This window comes from Manis javanica, chromosome 1, assembly GCF_040802235.1.
Source record: "Manis javanica isolate MJ-LG chromosome 1, MJ_LKY, whole genome shotgun sequence".
In the NCBI taxonomy this organism is placed as follows: Eukaryota; Metazoa; Chordata; class Mammalia; order Pholidota; family Manidae; genus Manis; species Manis javanica.
Genome location: NC_133156.1, coordinates 181,402,183 through 181,429,232, shown reverse-complemented (window position 1 = coordinate 181,429,232; position 27,050 = coordinate 181,402,183). Strand labels below are relative to the sequence as shown.

The 27,050-nt window shown below is 44.8% G+C and overlaps 1 protein-coding gene and 1 long non-coding RNA gene across 3 annotated transcripts; one reads left to right on the top strand and one right to left on the bottom strand.

Moving 5' to 3' along the window:
- Positions 1–222: 222 nt before the first annotated feature.
- Positions 223–12,046, bottom strand: LOC108386898 (uncharacterized). 2 transcript variants are annotated; one of them, XR_005063712.2, is made up of 3 exons: positions 11,925–12,046; positions 11,327–11,555; positions 223–2,830 (listed from the first exon to the last, which is right to left on the bottom strand). It is a non-coding gene; the product is annotated as an uncharacterized lncRNA (long non-coding RNA). The 2 variants fall into 2 exon arrangements; XR_005063711.2 differs by lacking the exon at positions 223–2,830 and adding an exon at positions 4,518–5,412 and having other exon boundaries at positions 11,925–12,045.
- A 28-nt stretch (positions 12,047–12,074) lies between these two features.
- SPR (sepiapterin reductase) lies at positions 12,075–19,304 on the top strand. Its single transcript, XM_037027246.2, has 3 exons — positions 12,075–12,479; positions 13,047–13,337; positions 18,511–19,304. Exons 1-3 carry the CDS (start codon positions 12,158–12,160, stop codon positions 18,699–18,701), a joined length of 804 nt encoding a protein of 267 aa, XP_036883141.1. The 5' UTR covers positions 12,075–12,157; the 3' UTR covers positions 18,702–19,304.
- The last annotated feature ends 7,746 nt before the right edge of the window (positions 19,305–27,050 follow it).

Sequence of the window (27,050 nt, the reverse complement as noted above, 5' to 3'; positions counted from 1 at the left end):
ACCTTCTGCTGAGACAGATGACTAAGTGCTAAGAGGTGTGAATTTTGCATTTTCTCTTTAATTCATAGTTTGTCCCCTAGTTTTTAAAAAATAACTCTGTTCTTTTTTCTAATTAGTTTGTTTTCATAGTTATTTTATTCCTTTTTAAAGAACTGTTTGTTTTTCTGAAGTTCTAAGTAGAATATTTAGTTAATTCTTTCTTTTAGCTAACAAAAGCATTTAAAGCTGTGAATTTATATCTGAAACCACAGCTTTGTCCATATATCTTAGACTTGGTATGTTGTATTTTCTTACTTATTCTTTCTCTAAATAATTTGATATTATAATCCTGACTTCTCCATGACTCTAGGGTTATTTAGGATAATTTCCCCCCTTTTATGATTTCCAAATGCCTAAGCTTTCTTGTTTTGCTTTGACATATTTATTTTTTACAATGGGGCTACAAAAGGCACAATTTCTGCTTTGGGAAATTTTTAAGATTTCTTATATACAATCAATTTTTATCAATATTTGTATCTGACAAGCATTTCATGGGCCACAGATTCAGGTTTGCTAGAACAAAATATAACCTTCCTTTTCTATTACAAAATTTTTCCTGTATTTTGACTATTACTCCTACCAGCTATTAAAAATTTAAATCCTCCAACCACACAAATATTAGTCACTTCGAGGCAAACTCATTTCTAGCTTTTCAAGATTTTCAGTTATGGTTTTCTCCCTTCCCACCCTCTGGCAGGTGCCTGCATCTAAGTAAGGGGGAACCTTTGTAGCATTAAGGGAGGTTCATCTGAATGTTCTGTGGCCAATATCTGCCCACTTTGACATCCCTTGAGATATACATCATCTTCCCCTCCCAGGCCTGTCACCTGCCATAGACGAAGCCGACATTAGTTTAATGGCCTGTTTCCCACACTTCCCAGTTTTGGTACATGCACTTCTGGCCCAGACCTCAAAGGCGCCTCCACTCTGCCAGCCCTCGTCCAGCCACCTTTGCATACTCAGGTCCCCTAGTCCCTTGACAGTCTTGACACCACCTAGGCTGCTGTGGGCTGACTTCTGCAAAGCTTGCTGCCTCTCCGAACTTCCCAGAGAATCTCTACTTTGAGATCTCACATCCTTAAGGAGGGGTGGGGTTGGGGGTATCATACCCCAACTCCTGGGGAGTTTCTACCCTGTCAGCAGAAAGCAGAAGGCAGAGCCCTTCTCCAGGGAGCCACGCAGCGTCTAATCCTGGTGCTCGCCTTGAAGCTGCACGGACTGGAGCCGCCAAGTCTCGGTGGCAAATTGGCGCCACCTGCTGGTGGTTTTGGATGATGATACTGTTGCAAGAGGTCCTCTCCCTGCCTGGTACTCTCAAGAGAGCTCATCTTCGCCGCATCTGCCCGGTTAGATGGCGTCTGCTCTGTTGGGTAATCAGGCTAAAAGATAACTTTAATCCCTATCGTAGCCCTTAAGAGAGTAGAAAACAATCATTGCGCTAACGCTGTATCGGAATTCACACGTGACGCGGGTGTTACTGTCGGTTTTTACTCATTATCTCTCCACGTGTACTATGAGCACTTGAAAGGCGGATATAGCCGTTGTTTGTGAATGTTTGATTCCCCCTACCCAGAGAAGTGGGGATCCAGGATGCTGAATGCTAGGGTCAGAGAGGGCAGAAACCAAGGCTGTGTTAGAGACCAGCGAGATGCAACCAGAAACCAGTCCACCCAGCCAAGCCCAACACCCAAGCAAAAGGAAGGAGGTGGGAAGGAGCCATAAATAGATGCCCAAAGGATGTGCGAAGACAGCACAAGGGCCTAGGCGTTCAAAACAGTGAACTGGACAATGGGCTGGAGGGGTTCCCTGAGTCACAGTGGTCAGCATTCTTACAGAGAATTTGCCCATGAGAATATAGGCACATTTAATGTTTTTGCTTAAGTCTTATTTCGTCTGACATTAAATTTGCGAGCCTTCTTTATACCGTGATCTGCAGGGGATGTGTTTCAGGACCCCCTAAAACTTCCAGGCAAGTTTTAGTTGCCTGAAAACTTGATAGTGTTGAACCCTATATATACTGTTTTTTCTCTACACATACACATCTATGATAGTTTAATTTATAAATTAGGCAGAGTAGAAAATTAACAATAACTAATAATAAAACAGAGCAATTATAACAATATATTATAATAAAAGTTGTGTGAATGTGGTCTCTCTCTCTCAGAATATCTTATTGTACTGGACTCACCCTTCTTGTGATTATGTGAGATGATAAAATACCTGCGTGATAAAGTGACATGAATGACCTAGGCATTGTGACTTAGCCTTAGGCTGCTATTGACCTTATAACATTTTGTCAGAAGGCAGATATCTGCTTCCAGGCTGCAGGTGGCCACAGATAGTTGAAGCCATGAAAGCAAAACCGTGGATAAGGGAGGACACTGTATCCACATTTTAAAACAGTATACTTTTCAATAGAAATTTTAGGGAAATATACCTTATCTACCTATATATAGAGAGATTACTGTTATATATATATATATATATATATATATACACACACACACACACACACATATATATGTTTCCTAAGGCTACTGTAACAAATTACAAACTGGGTGGCTTAAAACAACTTAGCGAGAAAAATTCTAAAATCAAGGTGTTAGCAGGGCTGCACTCCCTTCAGAGGCTTCAGGAGAGAATGATTTCTTTCCTCTTCCAGCTTCTGGTAGCTCCAGGCATTCCTTGGCTTGTGGCTGCATCATCTGATCTCTGTCCTCACATGGCCACGGCCTTCTCTGTGTCTTCTCTTCTTCTCTTCTAACAACACTGGTCATTGAATTTAGGGCCTCTGAGGATGATCCAGGAAAATCTCATCTCAAAATCATTAGTTTAATTACATTTACATCTACAAAGATCTTTTTTCCAAATATAGTTATTTTCATAGGTTCGGGTATTAGGATGTGGCACACGCACACACAAAGAATTTGTATTTTGGTGCATTTTGTTCAGGTATTGGTTACATACATAAATAAAACTTTGAAACTAAACTTAATTCATAGTGTCTTTACATAAACATTTTATTCTATTTTTCCACAGTGAGTTTTTTCAATCTTTAAATATTAATCCAAAACATGATTATGTAATGGCTGCATCATAGACCATCTTAACTGTGCTATATTTTATTTAGCCATTCAGTTAACACTGAGAACTCATAGCTTTTTGGTACTATAAATAAGTGCTATAGTGAACATTCTAGCAAAAATCTAGCTCCTGAAAATGAGTAATGGACAATTTCTTGTTTTTGCTATTCCATATCAATTGCCCCTTCTTCTGATAAACTACCCTAATTTTTCTTGAGGAACTAACCTTTCCCTACTGGAAACTATTTGGTGAAAGATGAATGAAGATTCACTGAAGTTTTCTAGATTAAAAAATAGACATGAAACCTGACCTAGGCCAATTTTATGTTCTCTCCATGGCAACAAAATCTTAAGCAAAATGATAAGACTGGAAACAGCTGTAGCTGATTCATCTAGTAGCTGATTCATCCTATAGCTGATTCACTGCTTTCTGTTATATGGTTCAGGAAGCAACCCCAGAGCCACGTGGGTTTCCTGCCCCTTTTGGAACTGGTTTTTCCGCTTTCTCTTTCAATGCTGTGAACTGGACCAAAATTTTATTTTTTTCTGTTTTATCTGAGTTAATTTCTGTGTTTTTGCAAAGATCCTTAACTAATATAAAGTGAATATTTAGTTTTTCTTTTTTGGTTTCTAATAAAAAATATTTAATTATATAAATTTTCCTCTAAGAAAGAGTTTTGTTAGCATACTAAGTAGTGTTTTCACTTACTATTTTATGAATAGATTTTTATTTCTTCTTTGAAATGAGTGTCTTGGAAAGGTGGTTTTAGAATTTCAAGTGATTTTTTAAAAATCATTTTAGGACTTTTTTTATTTTGTTACATTTTCTTAAGAGAATTTGGGTAATTTACAGAGATCTTTACATATATGATGCACTTTTATAAATGCTCTTTGGGTAATTAAAAAACAGGTATTCTCTAATTGTGAATATAAAATATTCTGTCTTTCTCTGCATACAACACAAAGAGTATTTATCTTTTAAGTCAAACTTGGAATTGTGTTACTCTCCTATTACCTTGGAATTGTGTTGTTCTACTATTACTTTGATACCAAAGCTAGGCAAAGACACTAGAAGAAAATTGTAGACCAATATCCCTTATGAATATAGATGCAAGTATCTCATCAAAATACTAGCAAACGAAATTCAGCAGCACATTAAAAGGATTATAACCATGCCCAACTGGAATTGTCTCAGGAATAAAAGGTTAGTTCAACATATGAAAATTAATCAATGTAAGATACCACATTAATAGAATGAAGGGGAAAAACCCACATGACCATTTTAACTGGTATGGAAAAATTATCTGACAAAACCCAACATTCTTTCATGATAAAAACACTCAACAAAATAAGAATAGAGGGGAATTTCCTCAACATGATAAAGGCCATATACAAAAAAAGCCCCACAGCTAACACCATGTTTAATGGTATAAGACTGAAAGCTTCTTCCCTAACATCAGGAAAAAGACACGGATGCCTGTTTTCACCACTTCTCTTTAATATGGTACTGGAAGTTTTAGCCAGAGCAATTAGGCAAGAAAATGAAATAAAAGATATCCAAATTGGAAAGGAAGAAGTAAAGTTAATCTCTATACAAAGACATTATCTTATCTGTAGAAAACCCTAAGAATACAGACAGACAGACACATACACACACACACACACACACACACTTGGGCTAATAAATGAAGTGAGCCAAGTTGCAGGATACAAAATCAATGCATAAAACTAATCTGCATTTTCATATACTAGCAATGAACAGTCCAAAAAGGAAATTAAGAAAACAATTCCATTTAAAATAGTATCAAAAAGAAAATACTTAGAAATAAAGTTAAGTAAGGATACACACTGAAAACTACAAAACATTGCTGAAAGAAAGTAAAGAAGACCTAAAAAATTGGAAAAACATGCCATGTTCATGGGCTGGAAAACTTATATACAGATTCAATGTAATCCATATCAAAAGCCCAATGGCATTTTTTTGCCTTTTTTTTTTTTTTTTTCAAAAATGGAAAACCCCATCCTAAGATTAACATGGAATTTCAAAGGACCCTGAATAGCCAAAACAAGTTTGAAAAGGAACAAATTAAAGGAAGTTACTATAAAGCTACAGTTGTCAGAACAGTGTGGTACTAGCATAGGATAGATATATAGACCAAAGGAATAAACTTGAGAGGCCAGAATAAATCCTCCCATCTATGGCCAGTTGATTTTTGACAAGGGTGGCCAAGATCACTCAATGGGAGAAAGGTCAGTCTCTTCAACAAAGTATTTTAGGAAAACAGGATATCTACAGGCCAAAAAAGAAAAAAAAAATTAAGTTGGACTTTTACCTCACACCATATACAAAAAATAATTCAGAAAATTAATTCAAAATGAATTAACTTAAACTTAAGATCTAAAACTGTAACACTCTTACAGCTATGCAACCATCACCACAATCCAGTTTTAGAACATTTCTCTCATCCCCCAAAAGTTCCTTCATGCCATTTGCAGCTAATTCTTGCTTCCACCCTCAGTCTTGGATAACTATTGATTTGGTTTCTGTCCCTATTGTTTTGCTCTTTATAGAAACTTCATATAAATGGAATCATACAATATGTAGTTATTTGTATTTGGTTTCTTCCATGAGGTTTGCCTATGTTGTAGCATGCATCAGGATTTTGTTCCTTTTTATTGCTGAGTACATTCCATCATATGAATATATACCACATTTTGTTTATCCACTCACCAGTTGATGGACATTTAAATTATTACCAACTTTGGGCTATTGTGAACATTTTCAAATGACTCATTGTGGACATATGTTTTCATTTCTCTTGGGTAGATATCTAGGAATGGAATTGCTATATTTTACTGTTAACAATTTATTATAACTGCTTTAGCATGTATCTAGTCACCTAGTCATCCCTCTGTTCTTCCACTAATCCATCTGATTCTCTGGGTGTCTCTACCCAAGACTTTGTGTGGGACTAATGCAGCTTGTGACTTTAAGTTGAAGCCAGTGGTCATTTACCATTCCAAAAAGCCTAGGGCCCTAAAGAATTATGCTATAAATCTACTCTGCCTGTGCTCTATAAATGGAATAATAAAGCTTGGATGACAGTACATCTGTTTACAACATGATCTACTAAATATTTTAAGCCCACTGGTGAAACCTACTGCTCAGAAAAAGATTCCTTTCAAAATATTACTGCTCACTGACAATGCACCTGGTCACCCAAGAGCTCTGATGGAGATGTACAATGAGATTAATGTTATTTTCATGACTGCTAACAGAACATCCATTCTGCAGCCCATGGATCAAGGAGTTATTTTGATTTTGAAGTCTTATTATTTAGGAAACACATTTCATAAGGCTATAGCTGCCTTAGAAAGTGATTCCCCTGATATAACTAGGCAATGAAAATCGAAAACCTTCTGGTAAGGATTCAGCATTCTAGATGTCATTAAGAACATTCATGATCCATGGGAAGAGGTCAAAATATCAGCATTAACAGAAGTTTGCAAAAGGTTGATTCCAACCCTTTGAGGTGTTCAAAGCTTCCATGGAAGAAGTAACTGCAGATGTGGTGGAAATATCAAGAGAACTAGAATTAGAAGAGGGGCCTGAAGATGTGACTGAATTGCTGCAATCTCATGATAAAACTTGAATGGATAAGGAGCTGCTTCATATGGATGAACTAATAAAATGGCTTCTATAGGTGGAAACTTCCCCGTGAAGATGCTGTGAAGATTGCTGAAATGACAACAAAGGATTTTTTAAATTATTACATAAACTTAAGATAAAGCAGCAGCAGGGTTTGAAGACTGACTCCAATTTTGAAAGAAGTTATCATGTTGGTAAAATGCCACCAATGCCATCATATACAACAGAGAAATCGTCCATGAAAGGAAAAGTCGATCAATCAGGCAAACTTCACTGTCATCTAAAGCTAAGAAATTGCCACTGCCACCCCAATCTTCAGCAAACTGATCATCCTGATCAGTCAGCAGCCGTCAACACTGAGGAAAGAAGAACAATCCCATATGAGCAGTCCAAACTCACAATTAATTGAAACTAGAAAAAGAAGAACACATGAGGCCCAAAGTCAGTAGAAGGTGGGACATAATAAAGATTAGACAAGAAATAAATAAAATTGAGAAGAATAAAACAATAGAAAGAATCAATGAAAGCAGGAGCTACTTCTTTGAGAAAATAAATAAAATAGATAAACCCCTGGCCAGACTTATCAAGAAATAAAGAGAGTCTACTCACACAAACGGAATCAGAAATGAGAAAGGAAAAATCACTACAGACACCACAGAAATACAAAGAATTATTAGAGAATACTATGAAAAATTATATGCTAACAAACTAGATAACCTAGAAGAAATGGACAACTTTCTAGAAAAATACAACCTTCCAAGGCTGATTCAGAAAGAAACAGAAAATCTGAACAGATGAATTACCAGCAACAAAATTGAACTAGTAATCAAAAACCTACCTAAGAAAAAAATCCCTGGTCCAGATGACTTCACTGGTGAATTTTATCAAGCATTTAGTGAAGACTTAATACTCATTCTCCTTAAAGTTTTCCAAAGAGTAGAAGAAGAGAGAATACTTCCAAACTCATTCTATGAGGCCAGCATCACTCTAATACCAAAACCAGGCAAAGAATCCACAAAAAAAGAAAATTACAGACCAATATCCCTGATGAACATAGATGCAAAAATACTCAACAAAATATTAGCAAACAGAATTCAAAAATACCTCAAAAAAGATCATCCGTCATGATCAAGCAGGATTTATTCCAGGGATGCAAGGATGATACAACATTCGAAAATCCATCAACATCATCCACCACATCAAAAAGAAGGACAAAAAACACATGATCATCTCCATAGATGCTGAAAAAGCATTTGACAAAATTCAACATCCATTCATGATAAAAAAAAACTCTCAACAAAATGGGTATAGAGGGAAAGTAGCTCAACATAAGAAAGGCCATATATGACAAACCCACAGCCAACATTATACTTAACAGTGAGAAGCTAAAAGCTTTTCCTATAAGATCGGGAACAAGACAAGGATGCCTACTCTCCCCAATTCTATTCAACATAGTACTAGAGGTCCTAGCCATGGCACGCTAGAAATAAAAGGCATCCAGATTGACAAGGAAGAAATTAAACTCCCTGTTTGTAGATGACATGATATTGTATATAAAAAACCCTAAAGAATTCACTCCAAAACTACTAGATCTAATATCTGAATTCTGCAAAGTTACAGGATACAAAATTAATATGCAGAAATCTGTGGCATTCCTATACACTAATGATGAACTAGCAGAGAGAGAAGTCAGGAAAACAATTCCATTCACAGTTGCATCAAAAAAAAATAAAATACCTAGGAATAAACCTAACCAAGGAAGTGAAAGACCTATACTCTGAGAACTACAAGACACTCATGAGAGAAATTAAAGAAGATACCAATAAATGGAAATACATCCCATGCTCATGGATAGGAAGAATTAATATTGTCAAAATGGCCATCCTGCCTAAAGCAATCTACAGATTCAATGCAATTCCTATCAAAATACCAACAGCATTCTTCAATGAACTGGAAGAAATCATTCTAAAATTCATATGGAACCACCAAAGACCCTGAATAGCCAAAGCAATCCTGAGAAGGAAGAATAAAGCTGGGGGGATTATGCTCCCCAACTTCAAGCTCTACTACAAAGCCACAGTAATCAAGACAATTTGGTACTGGCAAAAGAACAGACACATAGACCACTGGAACAGACTAGAGAGCCCTGATATAAACCCAACCATATATGGTCAATTAATAAATGATAAAGGAGCTATGGACATACAATGGGGAAATGACAGCCTCTTCAACAGCCGGTGTTGGCAAAACTGGACAGCTACATGCAAGAGAATGAAACCGGATTATTGTTTAATGCCATACATAAAAGTAAACTCGAAATGGATCAAAGACCTGAATATAAGTCATGAAACCATGAAACTCTTAGAAGCAACATTGGCAAACATCTCCTGAATATAAGCATGAGCAACTTCTTCCTGAACGCATCTCCTTGAGCAAGGGAAACAAAAGCAAAAATGAATTAATGGGACTACATCAAACTAAAAAGTTTCTGTATGGCAAAGGATACCATCAAGAGAACAACAAGGCATCCTACAGTATGGTAGAATATATTTGTAAATGACATATCTGACAAGGAGTTAACATCCAAAATATTTAAAGAACTCACATGCCTCAACACCCAAAAAGCAAATAACCCAATTAACAAATGGGCAGAGGAGCTGAACAGACACTTCTCCAAAGAAGAAATTCAGATGGCCAACAGACACATGAAAAGATGCTCCACATCACTAATCATCAGGGAAATGCAAATTAAAACCACAATGAGACATCACCTCACACCAGTAAGGATGGCCAACACCAAAAAGACTAGGAACAACAAATGCCGGTGAGGATGCAGAGAAAGGGGAACCCTCCTACACTGCTGGTGGGAATGTAAGCTAGTTCAACCATGGTGGAAAGCAATATGGAGATTCCTCAAAAACTAAAAACAGAAATACCATTTGACCCAAGAATCCCACTCCTTGGAATTTACCTGAAGAATACAACTTCTCAGATTCAAAAAGACATATGCACCCCTATGTTTATTGCAGCACTATTTACAATAGCCAAGATACGGAAGCAACCTAAGTGTCCATCAGTAGATGAATGGATAAAGAAGAGGTGGTACATATACACAATGGAATACTATTCAGCCATAAGAAAGAAACAAATCCTACCATTTGCAACAACACAGATGGAGCTGGAGGACATTATGCTCAGTGAAATAAGTCAGGCAGAGAAAGACAAGTGCCAAATGATTCCCTCATTTGTGGACTATAAAAACGAAGCTAAACTCAAGGAACAAAATAGCAGCAGCCTCAGAGACTCCAAGAAGGAACTAGTGGTTACGAAAGGGGAGGGGTGTGGGAGGGGTGTGGGAGGGTGGGTGGGGAGGGAGGGAGAAGGGGAATGAGGGGTATTATATTTAGTACACTTGATGTGGGGGATCACTGGGAAAACAGTGTAGCAAAGAGAAGGCAAATAGTGAATCTGTGGCATCTTACTACACTGATGGACAGTGACTGCATTGGAATATGGGTGGGGACTTGATAATATGGGTAAATGTAGTAACCACATTGATTTTTCATGTGAAACCTTCTTAAGTGTGTATATCAATAATACTTTAATAAAAAATTAAAAAATAAATCTTCATCTTCCATTGTTAGTAAAAAGCAGGGCAGCTTAAATCATGTACACATACACAAGAACCCTATCTGTGTTAAAATATCAAAACTCTCCTCACCCCTCCCCAGGCCCACCTCTCCAGCACAAAGCCCTGGCCATTAAATGTTCTGACCATCGCCACTGGGTGAGAATTCAGCTTTGCATCAAGAGTAGGAAATGCAGTGCCTACACCTGTGGGTGGTAAGGGTCTTGGCAAACTGGAGTACCCAGCCAGCCTCCTTCCCAAGAGGTGATGCTGCTTAACTCATTCAGAACCCAGTTTGCCAGACCTTTCCATTATTCAAAAGAAGCTGGAAATTGTGATACTATGTAAAATCTCCCAAATTTAAAAGGAAAAAAACAGCCCTATTTGGACCAAACAAAACACAACTGTAAACTTTATCTGGGTACTACTTTAATCTCTGCCATTGTGGCAGGAAAACTCTTAAAAAGGTCAGTTATGGGTGCTGGAGAACTAATGCACTCAGAAGAGAAAAATATGTTTTTGGTGTTACTGTATAAATGAAATTGCAATAAATTCTACAATTTTCTGGCTTCCAACTCAAATTCAATTTTATACTTTCCCCTTAATTTCCTTGAATGTACACTTCATCTCTATAGCACTGAATGTCTTAGCTTGTAACAACATTAGGATAATTTGATTTGTTCTTATACTATGTTCCACAGTGATGTATAGTCTGAACTGTACCTTTTACAAAAAGTTTGTGGTAAAGGCACTTATACTGACAAAATAAAAGTTTCCTCCCAAATTGTTTTTGTGCAAGTAATAATAGCCCACAGCACAAGGAGGCAAAACGCAGTTTTCCAGGCACCTTGAAAGGCCAGTTTGCTCTCTACCCTCAAAGGGAGAGAACAGCCCTGTGAGGAGTTATTCTGTTCAGAGGTTACTTACCGCCCTTGCTAAAGTCTGAAGACACTGCTTTTAAAGATTTGTAACTGTCTGCCAACGTTCCCATCTTTCCTCTCTCCTTGAAAAAAAATGGAAATGTGGGTTTTCTGAAGCACAGGCTGGAAGTACACACTTAGGTGATAGTCTGCATAAACTTGAAGCTGGGGGTAGATGGTACTGCCAACTAGGAAGAGTGTAGCTTGAGTGGGTGCAGAATCCTGGGCACACACACCTGCAGGGGCGGGAATAGACATTAATCTCAGAGCGGTAGGGAATAGGGCGCGCACCAAGCTGCCCAGAGCCTAGTAAGGTAAAAGAGGTTTTTACATCACTTGGAGGGACGACTGTAGTTCCCTGGGAGGTAGCTCATGTTAACTAGAGGGCGGTGAGTTCCCCAAGCCCTATAATGACAGGGCCTTCATTCGGGGCTTTTGCAGGCCACGTACAGGAATATCCAGCACGGAGTAAGATGGCCTGACCTGGAGGAGGGCACAACTTGGGAAAATACGTCCCCGCCGGGGACTGAAGGTGCGAGACTGCGGGACAAGGAATGAGGCCAGGCTCAGGCCGGGGAAAGGCTTTCCCGCGGGGGCGGCTATACCAGCTCCTCCGGTTTAGCGCCCTAGCGTGCACTCCGACAGCTACGCGCCTCCACTTCCGCCACCAGCCGCCAAGCAACCAGTCCCGGGCGGCCGTGGCCGGAAGCCTCTCCGCGGGCCGGGGCTTCCGCCTGCTCCCCCCCGCAGCCCCTCCCGCCGGGACTGCTCCGCCCCCTGGCGGCCGGGTCCGCTTTCCGCCCTCGGGTCCGCCCGCCCACCGGCCGCTGGCTGAGGCATGGAGGCTGGCAGCCGCAAGGAGGGCGTCTTGGGGCGCACCGTGTGCGTGCTGACCGGGGCCTCCCGCGGCTTCGGCCGGGCCCTGGCTCCGCTCCTGGCTCGGCTGCTGTCGCCCGGCTCCCTGCTGGTCTTAACCGCCCGCAACGATGAGGCGCTGCGGCAGCTGGAGGCCGAGGTGGGCGCCGAGCAGTCTGGCCTGCGCGTTGTGCGAGTGCCCGTCGATCTAGGCACCGACGCCGGAGTGCAGCAGCTGCTCGGCACCCTGCGAGGGTTACCCGGGCCCGAGGGGCTGCAGCGACTGCTGCTCATCAACAACGCGGGTAAGACTTACGGAGGCGAGGGCGGACACTTGGTTTGAGCGTTTCGAATACCGCCCAGCGCCCCTTTCTTCCACCCTCTTATTTCCTCCATCGCTGAGAACTGTAAAGCTGACCCCTAGGAGTTAGAAAAGGCACCCGAAAGACCTGGTTGTTTATCTGAGATGTGGAGGAAGAGCCGGTGTCGTTGGGGCAGCTCAAGCCTGCCACCCACTGCAGGTTTTCCACACGCTCGTAGAACTTTCCTGATCGCCTTACTCGGCGCCCTCTGGCGGCCTGAGTCAGGGCATGGAGTCTCCCCGCAGAAGTAAATTCTTCTGAAATGGTCCCCAGTGTTCTCCCCCAGTTACAAGCAGGACGTTTGCCTTCGCTGTCCGCAGGCTGGGTGAGTGGTTCCCCAGATGTGTCTTTTTGTCTATAGTGCTGGGAAGAGGGAGGCATCTTCAGAACCACTAGAAGGAGCACCCTCTAGGTCTGGATGGGAAGGGGGTGTCTGGAGGAATTTGGAGAGGGTAGGAGGCTGAGAAAGCCCTGACTGCACTGTGTGATTCCTAAGGTCTGGTTTTTCAGGCACTCTTGGGGATGTGTCCAAAGGCTTCGTGAACCTGGATGACCCAGCTGAAGTGAACAACTATTGGGCTCTGAACTTGACCTCCACGCTATGCCTGACCTCCAGCATCCTGAAGACCTTCCCAGACAGTCCTGGCCTCAGCAGGACTGTGGTTAACATCTCATCCCTGTGTGCCCTGCAGCCCTTCAAGGGATGGGTACTATATTGTGCAGGGAAGGCTGCCCGGGACATGATGTTCCAGGTCCTGGCCGCAGAGGAACCTAGTGTGAGGGTGCTGAGCTATGCCCCAGGTAGGTGGCAATTGCATTACTGCCAATCCTGTCCCCCAACTGGTGGGACATAGTCTGTTCCCTCCAGGAAAGAACCCACAGAGTATATTGTCCCTAAATCATAACCCATCACTCCTTAAGGGACATACAGGTTCCAAGGAAGTTAGAGCTGGCAGGGGCAGGGACTTGTAGTTAGAGGGTAAGGAGAGAGTGGGGAGCTGCCTTGACTGGAGGATGGGGCTAGAAGTCAGAGATACTAGTTTGAGAGATGATTAGGGTTTGAATTCCAGGCCTGTCTGCCTATTTCCTCATGTGAAATAGAGAAGATGTTACCTGTCTCAACAGGGCAGTCTGGCAGACTGAATGAGTAATATATGTGAAAATGATCCCTAACTATTGTCCAATTGCTATCACTTCCAGTTGTTATATAGTACTTGCCACACTGTGTTATCTTCATATGTACACTTTTCTACTTCCCTCTCTTGATAGGAAAGCTTTGAGGGCAGAGACTATGCGCTATTCACCTGTATGTCCACAGCACCTAGTAAAGTGCCCTACTGCAGAGTCAGTCTGCAGTGAATGATAGTTGAATGAAGAGCAGACAGACATTGTTGAATGCTGACCATCCCTTGCTAAACTGTGCTAGAATACTGCGCAGTGCTGGGATAGATAATACAGGGCCCCTGTCCACACGAAAGGTAAAGGGTAGAGGGCTTGTGACACTTGGTATGGTTTCTCATCACTCTGCCATGGTGTCATATGTCCCTTTCTTTAAAGTGAGACTTCTTTCTATTCTAGGCTTGAAGCTGCTGCGATTAGAAGGTGTTGCCATAGCCATTGTATAATGTCTGAGCAACTTAACAGTAGATCCAATATTCTATTCCCCTTGGAACTCGGGAGGCACAGAGGTAGAATGACTTGGCCAAAGCCCAGATGTGGCAAAGCCAGTATCAAACCTTGCCTCCCAAGTTCATGTTCGGCATTCTTTCTACTTCTTCATGCTCACCCAGTGCTCCCTTTCTCCCTAACATATACACAGTTATTCTTGCAGCTAACATTCAACTCAGCACCCAACTCTGAGTTCAGACTAGGACTAAGTCAAGAGTGAGAAAATGTAGGGTATGTGGTGGGGACTTGATGATGGGGGGAGTCTAGTAACCATAATGTTGCTCATGTAATTATAGATTAGTGATACCAAAAAAAAAAAAAAAGTGAGAAAATGAAAACCACAACCAGGAATGGAACAGATTCCAGAATGTCATGTGACTGGTTAGTACTCATGGGGCTACCCTAGGCATCAAGAGGAAATTGAACTTTCTTCAAGGTCCCTGGGACCCAAATGAACCCTGTGACCAGCTGGGTTTTCATTTTACTCTCTGGAAGAATGTTCTAACAGGTTTCCAAAGCTGGAATGGGCTGTTTGGAAAAGTAGCAAGTCTCCACTTAACCAGGAATGCACAGATGGCTGAAAAAATTCGAGGATCAGGAGGTGGTTCTCTTTCCAATCCTGAGGTTCCTTGACTTTTTGTCCCTGAGGCCCATTAACTCCCAAATTAAAGGTACTGTGGTTCCTGTAGCAAGAACAGAAAGTGCCTGAAAGAGTTCAAGAAGGGAGCAATTCCTTTCTGGTGGCGTGCCAGAAATGACTTTATTTGATGTGGCTGACCTGGACATTGACCTTGAGGGCTGCTTCCATATCAGCAGTTGGAAGGCATTCCCAATGAATGCATGTAAAGGTGGGAAAACTCTCCAAACTTATATTAGGATGCCAGCATTACCCTGATACCAAAACCAGACAAGGACATTATAAGAAAAGAAAATTATAGGCTAGTATCCTTAATGAACATAGATGCAGAAATCCTCAACAAAATTATTAGCAAAACAAATATAATAATATATTAAAAGGACCATGCACCATCATCAACATGATCAAATGGGATTTATTCCAGGAATGCAAAGATGGTAAATCAATCAATACAATATACCATATCAACAAAATGAAGGCTAAAAACCATATGATTATCTCAATAGATAATCAGAAAAAATATCTAATAAAATTCAACACTCATTTGTGATAAAAAAAAAAAGACCTCTCAATAAAGTGGGTGTAGAGGGAATGTACTCAACATAATAAAGGTTGTCTATGACAAGCCCACACATAACATCATACTCAATAGTAAAAAGCTGAAAGCTTTTCCTCTAAGATCAGAAACAACATGGGAGTCATTCTTACCATTTTTATTCAATACAGTTTTGGAAGTCAAAGCCAGAGCAACTAAGCAAGAAAAAATAAAAAGCATCCAAACTGGAAAGAAAGAAAACTGTCTCTATTTGAAGATGACAGTATTATATATAGGAAACCGTAAGTTCCACCCCAAAACTACCAACTAATAAAGGAATACAGTAGAGTTGCAGGATACAAAATCAATACACAAATATCAGTTGCCTTTTTATACACTAGTGAGCTAGCAGAAAGAGAAATTAAGAAAACAGTCCCATTTACAATTGCATCATAAAGAAGAAAATACCTAAGAATAAATGTAGCCAAGGAGTTAAGAGACCTGTGTTCTGAAAACTGTAAGACATTGATATTGATGAAAGAAATTGAAGAAGATAAAAATAAAAAGATAATAAAAATTTTAAAAAGTGGAGATAAAAATAAATTTGGAAAAATTTTCATGGATTGCAAAAATTAATATTAAAATTCCACACTTTCCAGAGCGATCTACAGATTCAATGTGATTCTTATCAAAATTCCAGTGGCATTTTTTACAGAAGTAGGACAAACAACCCTAAAATCTGTGTGGAGCTACAAAAAAACCCCAAACAGCCAAAGCAATCTTGAGAAAGAAAAGTGAAATGAGGTATTATGCCCTCTAATTTCAAACTATATTACAAAGCAATAGTAATCAGAACAGTATGGTATCAACATAAAAACAGACGAATTCATCAATGAAACTCTCTACTTCTGTTGTCTTGGGAAAAAAGATCATTTGGGGCTGAAATTTTGGGGTGCCTTACTTGCTTCAAAACTTAGGTGTACAAGTTTTTCCCCAGATTTAGGAAGTTCTTAGCCATTATTTCTTTAAACTCTTCCTGCTCCTTTTTCCACCTGGGACCCTAATAATGCATAGATTGTTTCTTTTAATGGTACCCCTTTATTCACATAGGCTTTCTTCACTTTTTTCACTCTTTATTCTTTTTTTCTTGTTCCTCTGATGAATGATTTCTAATGACCTGTCTAGTTCAGTGATTCTTCTGCTTAGTTGAGTCTGCTATTGAACTCTCTTACTGAGTATTCTTTACTTCAGTTATTCTGTTCTTCAACTCTAGTATTTTGGTTGGTTGGTTTTTTTTAAGTGGTTTGTATTTCTTTGTTGAACTTCTCATTTTGTTCATGCATTATTTTCCTAATTGCTTTAGTTGTCTTAAATGTTTTCTTATAGTTCACTGACCTTATTTAAGAGGATTATTCCAAATTCTTTGTCAGACAGTTCATAGATTTCATTTCTTTCAAGCCAGTCATTGTAGTTTTATTAGTTTCCTTTTATGGTATCATTTTTTCTTGATTATTCATGATCCTTCTGGCCTTGTGTTGGTGTCTGTGTATTCGAAGAAGCAGGCACCTCTTCCAGTCTTTACAGGCTGACCTTGGTAGGCGAAACCCCTTACCAGTCATCCCTTGCAGTGATGCTGGGTAGACTGTCTGGTGATGTCTGCTGCAGACCCAACCAGAGTCTTTGGACAGCCCATTGCTGGGATGGTTCGAAAGCCTGGATTCATGGTCCATTGTGGTCATTCTGACATTGGGCTTGGCTAGGAGCCTGGGCCCACAGGAGACATGTAGAGCCATGGAAGCTGGCTGGTGCTGGGATATGCAGGAGCCTGGGTTCATGGGAGCCTGACTGAAGCCTTGTGCATTGGGGGCCACCTGAGGCCATGGGAGCCAGCTGGTGCTGAAGTGGATCAGGGGCCTGCATTCACTGGGACCCTCTGGGAGCCTGGGCCTGCTGGAGCAGCTAGGACCAGCAGGCACCAGGGTGAGTTGGCCTGGATTCATGGGAGCCTAGTACCGCAGGAGCTACCTGGTGCTGTGGAAGACACTTGGGAGTGCTGGGGCTGTTTGAGCTGGCTGGCATCAGGTAAACTAGGGGCCTGGGTTCATGGGAGCCAGGGGCCCAGATTTAGGAAGTTCTTAGCCATTATTTCTTTAAACTCTTTCTGCTCCTTTTTCTATCTGGGACCCTAATAATGCATAGATTGTTTCTTTTAGTGGTACCCCTTTATTCACATAGGCTTTCTTCACTTTTTTCACTCTTCATTCTTTTTTTCTTCTTGTTCCTCTGATGGATGATTTCTAATGACCTGTCTAGTTCAGTGATTCTTCTGCTTAGTTGAGTCTGGGAGCCCCCTTGGGCCTGGTGCTGGGGTGTGCTGGCTCTCGGCTCCCAGGAAAGTTGGGTACTCACTTTACTCTCTTCCACAAGGAGGGTGTCTCTGCACTAGGCTGCCTGGCTTGAGAGGGTGGTCATGGGCGTAGTGTGACTATCTTTCCTACACTCCTCAATATATCCTTTCTTATATCTATGCCTTACCTAAGTAGTGTAATCTCTCAACCTAGAATACTTGGCTATTATAATTGTAATTTTGTGAGCAGTTGGTTGTTCAAACTGATGTTCCTGTGGTGAGGAAAGTGCCAGAAATTCCTATGCCACCATTTTGCTTACCCCATTGATGTTTTAGCAAGGTGAATTTAACAGGGTTACAGAGGACCTGAAGCAGGGATATAGGGCTGTCTAAGGGCCTGATCATCAGGGTGTGTAGAAGTAGAAGGGTCCTACCTGGTAACCGGTTGGCTCTGGGAGCAGAGGAGGGAGGAAGAAAAGGTAAGAGAAGTTTTGATTACATAAGAGTGCTTCATCAGTAGAAATGGAAAAGTCAGGAGGACGTACAGGTTGGACAGGAGACGATAAGCTTGGTTTTAGACATGGAGGTCTGGAAAGACCATTGTCAGTGGGCATTGGAATTTGAGTCTGGAGTTCGCTAGTGACCGTGGAGCCTTTGGTGACTCTGACCACACTTGTCAGACAAGATGAGGTTCTCTCTCTGGCCAGACCTGACTCTACCCAACTCCATACACATAGCAGGGGCCCCTGCCTCAGCCTGGTCCTCTCACCTGCTCTTCATCCCCTAGGTCCTCTGGACACAGACATGCAGCAGTTGGCCCGGGAGACCTCCGTGGACCCAGACTTACGGAAAAGTCTGCAGGAGCTGAAGACAAAGGGACAGCTTGTGGATTGTAGGGCATCAGCCCAGAAACTGCTAAGCTTGCTGCAAGAGGATGTGTTCAAGTCTGGAGCCCATGTTGACTTCTATGACAAATAAGCCCACATCCTCGGCTTCCTGGAGCTTTCCTCGCCTTCTTCCAGGCACACCCAGGAGCCCTGTGCCTCCCCACATCTTGCCAGTGGCACTGCCAGCTCTGCCTCACCCAGTTAAGCACTCATGTTTACTATCCTGCCCTCAGATCCGCCAGCTGTGAGGGCCGTGGGTCACTGGAGTTCCCAGTTCTCACAAGTCTGTGTGACCGCTCTGAGCTGAGAGGAGGCTGGGGAGAGAGAAGTATGATTGTGGTGTTCTGTCTCACCAGAAATAGAATTTGAGGGATGGGAAGAGCAGGACAAGAAGCTGAAACACTGAAGAGAGGAGGTTGGGTCTCCTGCCCATGGCCAGTCCATGGGGTCCGTTAGCGTTAAATCAGAAGGCTGATATAGACTCACAGATGGCCTGAAGGGGACGGAGCACAGTGCAAGTTCCTGCCCACAGAGATGCCCCTCTCCCGGGGTAGCAGGACCTTCTATAGAATTTCATGTCCTCATTCTGATGCTTCCTCCCTCCAGAACATACTGCCATTCCGTAGATGTGGAGAAGGAACCCCCGAGAGTTTATGTTAAAGGCAGATACAAATAAAATATGGATTGTCCTCTCTCTGTGCATCTTTTCTCCTCTACTAGAGGACCCATGTCTAACTCCATCATTTGCTGGCCCTGGGGGCATACCTGGGGCAGTTAACCCAGACATGGGGTGCTGTCCTTATTTCCTGGGAACTTGGCTTGGGCTGCCTGCCTCTTCTCACTGAGCCCCACGCAGCGGCAAGCCAGGTTCATAGTTGGCCAAGATGGACAGTGCCCAGGCGCCTGTCCCTTCTTCATGCTTCTGCCTATACTGACCCTGGTCTGTACTACCCTTTCCCCACCCTAGACCTATGTGTGGTATCCAGCCTTCGGGCCCTGACTCAGCCAGAGGGAGGGGTCCTTTCCCTCGCTCTCTTTGATTCCCAGTTCTACCCCTTGCCCACACGGTATGTTCTGAATGGATCCCAGCTCCTCGGGAGCGATTGTCGTGGGCCCTCCTGGCAATGTCCATCTGGCCCTTGGTCCTGGTCCTCAGTGGGGTGGCCTTTGGGAGAAGTGGGCAAGATTCCAACAGGAAAGCCCTGAGAAACCAGGGGTTTGACCAAACCTGTCCTGTGGGTTATTAGATAGGCGCTCACAGTGGGGGCGGTCTATAGCAGCCCGCTGGGAGCCCCTGGCCCTTACGTGGGAGGAGACACCATGGTTCCTGCCTACCAACTCCCGGACTCAGTGCCTCATCCGATCCTGCAGCAGGGAACGCTCTCCGCTCCTTGCGTGCAGCAGAGGGCGTACTGAGGCCGTTCCTGGAGAAGCCACAGTAGCTCCTGCTACTGGAGGCCCGTGCTGTGCCCAAACTGGCCCTGCCCAGCGAGGTTCCCTAGGAGGAAAAGAGCAACTCATGCATTTTTTCACCCAGCAGAGACTTTGCCCTCACTGGAGTCAAATTCACTGTGTTCAGATCCCAGCTCTGCTACTCACCAGCTGGTAACCCAGGGCAAAGTGCTTCTCTGGGCTGAAAATGTAGATTATAATGGTGCCTCCCTCAAATGATTTAATGTTTGGAATATTTAGCACAGTGCTCACATTGCAGTAAATGCCCCAGAGATACTTACACTTATTGCCTTTCAATATTAAGATCTAGGTCATCCTGGAACCCCACCTGGATCCACATCTCCTCCATGTGGCCCACATGCCCTCCCCCTTGCTGACCTGCAGCAAGAACTCTCACTGTGCTGCCCCTATTCTGGGCCTCCGTGAGGCTGGGGTTCAGTTTGGACAGCACATCCTGGGCTCACCAGACCCACCGGAAAATATACCCTCAGTCCCAGTTCCTTCTGTAACAGAGACACTGTAGGATCTTGAGCAGGGCAACTCTGCCTCTGTGGGCTTCAGTTTCCTTAGAACAGGTGAGCTGTAATATTCCTTTCTGCAAACCTTTCCCCAAGGTGTTTCAAACGTGGTCAGGCTGCATCTGATGGCATCAGGTTTGCCTCTGCAGGAGGGGCTACGCCAGCCTGGGCTGCCCCTTCTGCATGGTGGGCGTTGAACAGATGTCCTCAGCCTGCCTCCTGCTCCCATGGGAGAGTGAGGGCCGTCAGCACACAGTCTCCTTTGGCTGCCCTGTCGGGGTGGGCTCCCTCCTTCCCCATCGGGCTGGTTGGCCAGGGCTTGGAGTACCACATGTCCCCACGAGGTGGCGAGGCCCTCCCATGCCTGACACTCGTCCCCTCTGAGCCCAGGGATTTAAGAGCCTTGAGAATGACCCTAGTCCTGTCTTTCTCCCTGTACTGTAGGCTTTTGGACTCTTAGAGGCCCCTGGGGCAGTAAGGGCCCCGTGTGGTGCCCTTAGTGACATATGGGCTCTGGCCACAGGGATTTCCCGGGCCTTGCCCCTTGGCCTGGACTCAGCCTCCCCATGTGTCCCCCACCACAGGTGCAGGGACCCTCTTGCCAGCCTCCAGGGGCTAACCATCTGTGTTCCCAGCATGCATGGCCTGGCCTTGGCTAGCACACACAGGAGCACATGTAAGCACATACACAATACATGCCTGCACATGCCCAGCTGCCAGGTCGAGCTGGGCCTCAGATTAGCCAAAAGACAAACAAGGCTGTCTTTGGTGTGAACGAGCTGGGCAGTTAGGTTGTGTGTAATACCCCTGAGCTGAGGGCCAGCAGCCAAACTGGGAGGGGCAGAGGAGTGAGGGGAGTATTGCAGACCCATCCCAGGGAGCTCCAGCACGTCTGTCTGTGAGCATGACTAGCTGGGACTAAGCTGGGCAGAAGCCTCCTCCCCACCCCCCAATTCCTGTCCTTTATCTTGTGAATACAATGCAGGCTGGTATTTGAGTTCCATTATTAGCCAAGCCTAGAGGTGTCCAGCTGCTCCTGCCTCCCCGCTCAGAACCACTCCTCGGGGACATACTCTGTGCTAGCATCTCCCCACATCTCGTCTCAGAGAGCTGGGCTCTGGGATACTGCCTTTGGCCTCCTTCATGCAGTGTCTCCCCATAGCACGTGGCCTCCTCTGCTACCGTATGTATGTATAATGCCCACTCCTGTAGCAAATGTACACACCCCCATGCAAATATGCCCAGGAGTGCCCGGCAGCGCTCCCTCACCACTGGGGTCCCCTGGGGCAACCAGAAGATAGGTGAAGAGCACTTCCAGAGTGGGGACCCCATGGGGTGACACCTCTCTAGACCCCGTGGCACCTCTCAGTGACCTGGGGTGTCTGGGAGGAGGGAGCGCACCTGAAGCCACTAGGCAGCTTGCAGAGAAGTTAGCTGAGGACCATGCAGCATCAGGCCAGGATCAGGCCAGCGGGTGAGGGTTATTTACAGTGTAGCTGAGGAGAAGAGGGAGTGAGCCATCCATGCTCCCCCGAGCCAATCCCGAGGTCTTCTGCGGGCAGGGCTGGAAGGCAGAGCTGAGTGCTGGATTTTCCCTCAGGCTTTAGGAGAGAACCCACCTCCCCATTCCCACCTGGAATTATTGCTAATTCCCAGCAAGACTCCCCTACTTTGCCCTTTGTCTCCATTTCTCCCTTTCTCGTGCATTCCCCTCAGGCCTAACTGCCCTTCACGTGAGCCTGTGAGTGAGCCTGTGAGCGAGCCTGTGAGCGCTGAGAGCCCTGGAGGGCCTGGTGGACAGGAGGAGGGAGGGTGAAGAAGTTCCTTTTTCCCTTTGGGGAATCTGCCCCTGAGGTGCCCCGCCCCACCCCCAGAGACTCAGAGTGATGCCCCAGCTGACTGACCTGGAAGCTGTATAGTGATCTGTCAGCCCACAGGCCCATGTCTCCCATCCCCAACACCAGAGCAGGGAAGCAAGGGGCCGAACTCCCCGTGCCCAGACCTGGGGCCTCCTCCTGCAGCTGCAAGCATCTGTCTGGCCCATACTCTGGTTCAAGGCTTGGTCTAGCCGCTACAGAGGACTTTTGCCTGGGCCCTGCCCTTCCAAGCCCCAGCTTGACCCCAGGGACCCAAGGTCTCAGACTCAAGAGGCTGTATATATCCCACAGACCTTACCCAGACCTAACCCACTGAGGCTTTGTTGAGTGTTTGATGAATGAATGAATGAATGAGATAGTACACAAGCAAGTGAGTGAAAATGGTGTAGTGGCCCAGTGCCAGGTGTATCGTGAAGCATTTCAAAGGGCTTGGTTGTGCTAACTGTTGCCTAGATATCAGGTCTCCTCTCTGCAGACAGCCTCTACCCAGCTCAGGCATCTCTATGTGGGGTTTCAAACTAAAGGAAAGCCTCAATGTGTGTATTGAGGAAGAGGGCGGGGCTCACCTGTGCCAGAATAACTGGTAAGTTTAAAAAAAATCACTCCCCACAGCCCCATCCTCACCCAGATCCAGTTTGGTGTCTCTAGGGGTGTCCCCACTTGGACTAGAGTATTGAAAGTGAGCTGTGAGCACAGATGTTGGCAGAGATCAAAGGAGGCAGCTCCTCCGAGAAGGAGAAGTTCAGGGGACAGAGTCAGGGTTAGGGGTTAGGGTTCTCTGAGGTCAAAATTAAGGATTGATATGTGGCCAGGGTCAGGGTCACTGTGAGTCCAGATTTGAGGTCAGATTTGGGGCCATAGCTAGGCTTGGTCTGCAGTGAGATTTGGGCAAATGGAGAGGGAGATGGGAAATTTTGGGAGGCAAAGGAGACCTGCGCTATTGACTTCTAAAATGTTCATTTGCCCACAATGATGAGTGTCAGAGTGAGCTGGCTCGTTAGGAGAAGGCGGGCCTGAAGATGGTGACCAAAGCTGGGGGGCTGTTCTCTTAGCCCAGAAGAGCTCCAGAGTTCCCCACCCCATCTCCCTGACCAGGAGCCCTGTGGACAGGGCAGGGACAGCTACATCGTTACCTAGAACAAAATGGGCTTCCTTTAAGGATCCATTCTTGTGGCCTGCCTGCGTGAGACTGGAAAGGGACCAGGGCAAAGTGAGGGGGTTGAGAGGAGGCAGGTCTCCTCTCCTCTCTGGAGCAACCAGGCCAAGACACAAAAACAGACATAGTGAGGACCAGCGAGGCTGAAACAGGGTGAGCAGGACAGCGAGAGGAAGATGGAGAAACACGGAGGAAAATGGGCAGAGACAGAAAGATCTGAAAATACAGTGAGACAGATTTAGATGGAGGGAGAGAGCTCGAGAGAAGCTACACACTCACACACACTCATACACTCTCTCTCACAGGCACACTCACACACACCCAGGCGTGCGCTCACGCAGTCGCCCTGAGCCTCACTGGAAATAATCCCGCTCGCGACGCCAGGGCCTCAGCTGCACAGGCGGTGCCGAGCTGTTACCTTGCACATCTGTCAGCTCCAAATGTAGAAGCTGTCACAGGGGTGTGCGCATGTGTGTGTGAGTGTGAGAGTGTGTGTGTGTGTGTGTGTGTGTGTGTGTGTGTGTGTGTGTGCGCGCGCACACGCTCCTATTCCTCCCAGAGAATTCTGAGGACTTAGCCTGGCACAGGGAGATTCCTGAGGGCCCAGAGGCTCTCCAGGAAGTCCATGCTCTGAGAAGCAGGCCTTGCTTCCTCCCCTCCAACACAGGGAGAGGCCCCTGACCACCCAGCTCTAAAAGATAGCTCACTGGACTTGGCTTCTGTGGCTGACTCAGCCACTAACAATCGTGTGGCCCTGGACAACTGGAGCAGCTGGGTCTCCTCACGTGGCAGGTGAGGATGTAAAGTAGCCAATCCCCCTGGGTCCCAGAGGGGTGGTGATGAGCACCTGGCCTCATGTGTGATGTGACCCCTGGGGTTATCAGAGATTCTTTTCAGCGCGTTTATTACAGCTGGAAATTCCTTCTGTGGCTGACTCCCAACTTCCAGGGATGCACCCAACATACAGGTCCCTGCGGGGCACCAAGGACATTGCCCTCCTCTGCCTGCTCTTCTCACAGCTGCTTTCCCTGCTGGACCTAAGGATGTGCCTTGGGCACTAACTCTGAGCTTCAGGTTGTCTGGTCTAAGAACCTCAGACCCTGGGCCTCCAGGGGCAGAGAGGGTTGGCACAAAGATTGAGGACACTAAGTTGTTTAGCCCTTCCTTGCAAGCATTCCTGGGTAGGAGCCTGCACTCTTTCTCTCTGTGACCCTTTCCAGGTTTTCACCCCCCACCCCCATGTGTCAGGAAGCTCTTCTTTGCATTTGCACTCCCTCCTGCTTTAGTCTAAGTTCATCATAAAGGGATTTTACAGCAATGAGGAGGAGACCCTGGAAACTCCAGAAAGGAGGGCAGCCTTTTCACTCTAAGTATGAGAAACAGGGACCCTGTTCAAGGGGACCCAGCCCCTGTGTCAGGGCTCTTCCACAATGCCATGTCCACCCAGTACAAGCCTTCCCAGACCCACAGAACTGACCCTTTCAAGATACATAGGGTCAAAGGCCCTGCCACCCAACCCGCAGGCTGGCAGCCTCACCCTTGACCAGCCTCATCAAAGCCCTTCCTGACTCCCAGGCCATCTCTTACTCTTTCATCAGATTTACAATCCTTTCTGCCCAAAGGTTGGACAGGACATTCTGAGCAGGCTGCGGGTGCTCATGTTGCTCAAAACCCAGTGTTCTGAGAGAGGAGAGGAGGCTAACCCCTTGTATCTGTGGCTCTAGCCCTATGTTTTTCAGGAAAAGAGGCCGTCATCAGGGGTATGTTCTCTCCTGGGGCTCCAGTCTGTGTGTACGTCTAACAGAAGTATATGAACCACACATGGGACTGCCTGGGTCTCAGTGTGTGTGTAATTGTGCTACCTTAGTATTGATACTAGTCATATAGGCACCTGAGTATTTGGCTTCACTTATGCACGGAGAAGGAGTTTGTGTAATTGTGTACTTGTGTATGCATGTTTTAATGCAAAACTTGCCAGATAACAGTGTGTGCATGCAAGTACGGTTTGGGTGTGTAAATATGCACTTACCTATAGGACTATTGTGTTGAATATGTATATAAGTGTAAACTATTATAAGCACATTTCTGCATTTATATTTGAATAACTTTAGGTTTATATGCTTAAACCACATGTGCATACAACAGTGTGTATACATGGGATTATGTGTGATTGTGTGATCACATGTCATATCCCCGGGTTGCTCTCAGTTTATAACTGGTGCGCAAGTGTGCACATGTGACAGGGCATTACCTTGCAAGCAGGAACCTATGCAAAGCTGTGCATGAGGTTTAGCCTGTGTGTGTGTGTGTGTGTGTGTGTGTGTGTGTGTGTGTGTGTGTGTGTGATTTTGACATAGTGCAGCTGTTCCTGGATAAATGGGTGTCTTCAGGCCTATGACTAAGGAACAACAATTGTGTATTGATAAACTCCAGCCACCCCTTAAGCCATGTCCAGTGAGAAGGAAACGTGTCAGTGTGTTTGTTAAATACAAAATGGAACAGCAACAAAATGCCAGGTCCTGCAGTGGTGGGAGTAAATCAAGGAAGTTTCTCTCCCTCTCTCCCTCCCTCTCTGCAGCATCTCGGGCCCTCTCTGGCGTCGCTCCCTCACACCTAAGCCCAATGGTGTTTTGCAGTCTTTCAGCTGTTACCTCAGTCCCTCCTCGCCTCATTCCCGATTCACTCCGTTGCTATAGGTATGTTTGAAACCCCAGCGTGGTAGATTTTAATTAGTCTTCCTACAGATGGCCAATTAACATTCATTACTTTTGCCTTGAGCGATTAATTATGAGTTTGGATAGAAAAGGAGAGAAGAGGAGAGGAAGATGGGCAGGTGAATGAAAGGAGAAAAGAGAAGGGGGTTTGATTGGGAGTTTGGAATTTTTACACAGAACAGGCTGGTGGGGGAGAGGGTGGGAAAGAGCAGTTTGAATCCCCTCACTCCCAGCGGCCTCCCTCGGCCCACAGCTGCTCCAGGCCCCTAATCGGCTTGGCTGGCCCAGCCTTCCAGGAAAATAGAGCTCACACCCTCATTTGGGTGTCCTTAAGCCTTTGGTGTTCCCTGACCCCAGACCCTTTCATAATACCGGCCCTCTGTTCTTCATGCCAAAGCTGAGTGGGAACTGTGTCAGGAATCGTCCCAAATGCAGCAGACATCCCAGAAGTGGAACTCCACTGACATTCTCGCACTCCTAGAATTGTAGCAGCTCATTATACAGATGAGGAAACTGAGACTCAGACAGGAAATAACTTCCCCAACCCATGCATCTCCAGAGGAGAATCCAGTTTTGTTGACCCCTTGCCTCGTTCTCTCTGCTACAACCAGGGTGTTTATAGAGACCGTGCAACATTTAATGTTACCATCTGGAACATACTCACCTACATCAGCCAGAAGTGTTCTTCAAGGTTCCAAACATAATTCACCTGCCAAATGCTGA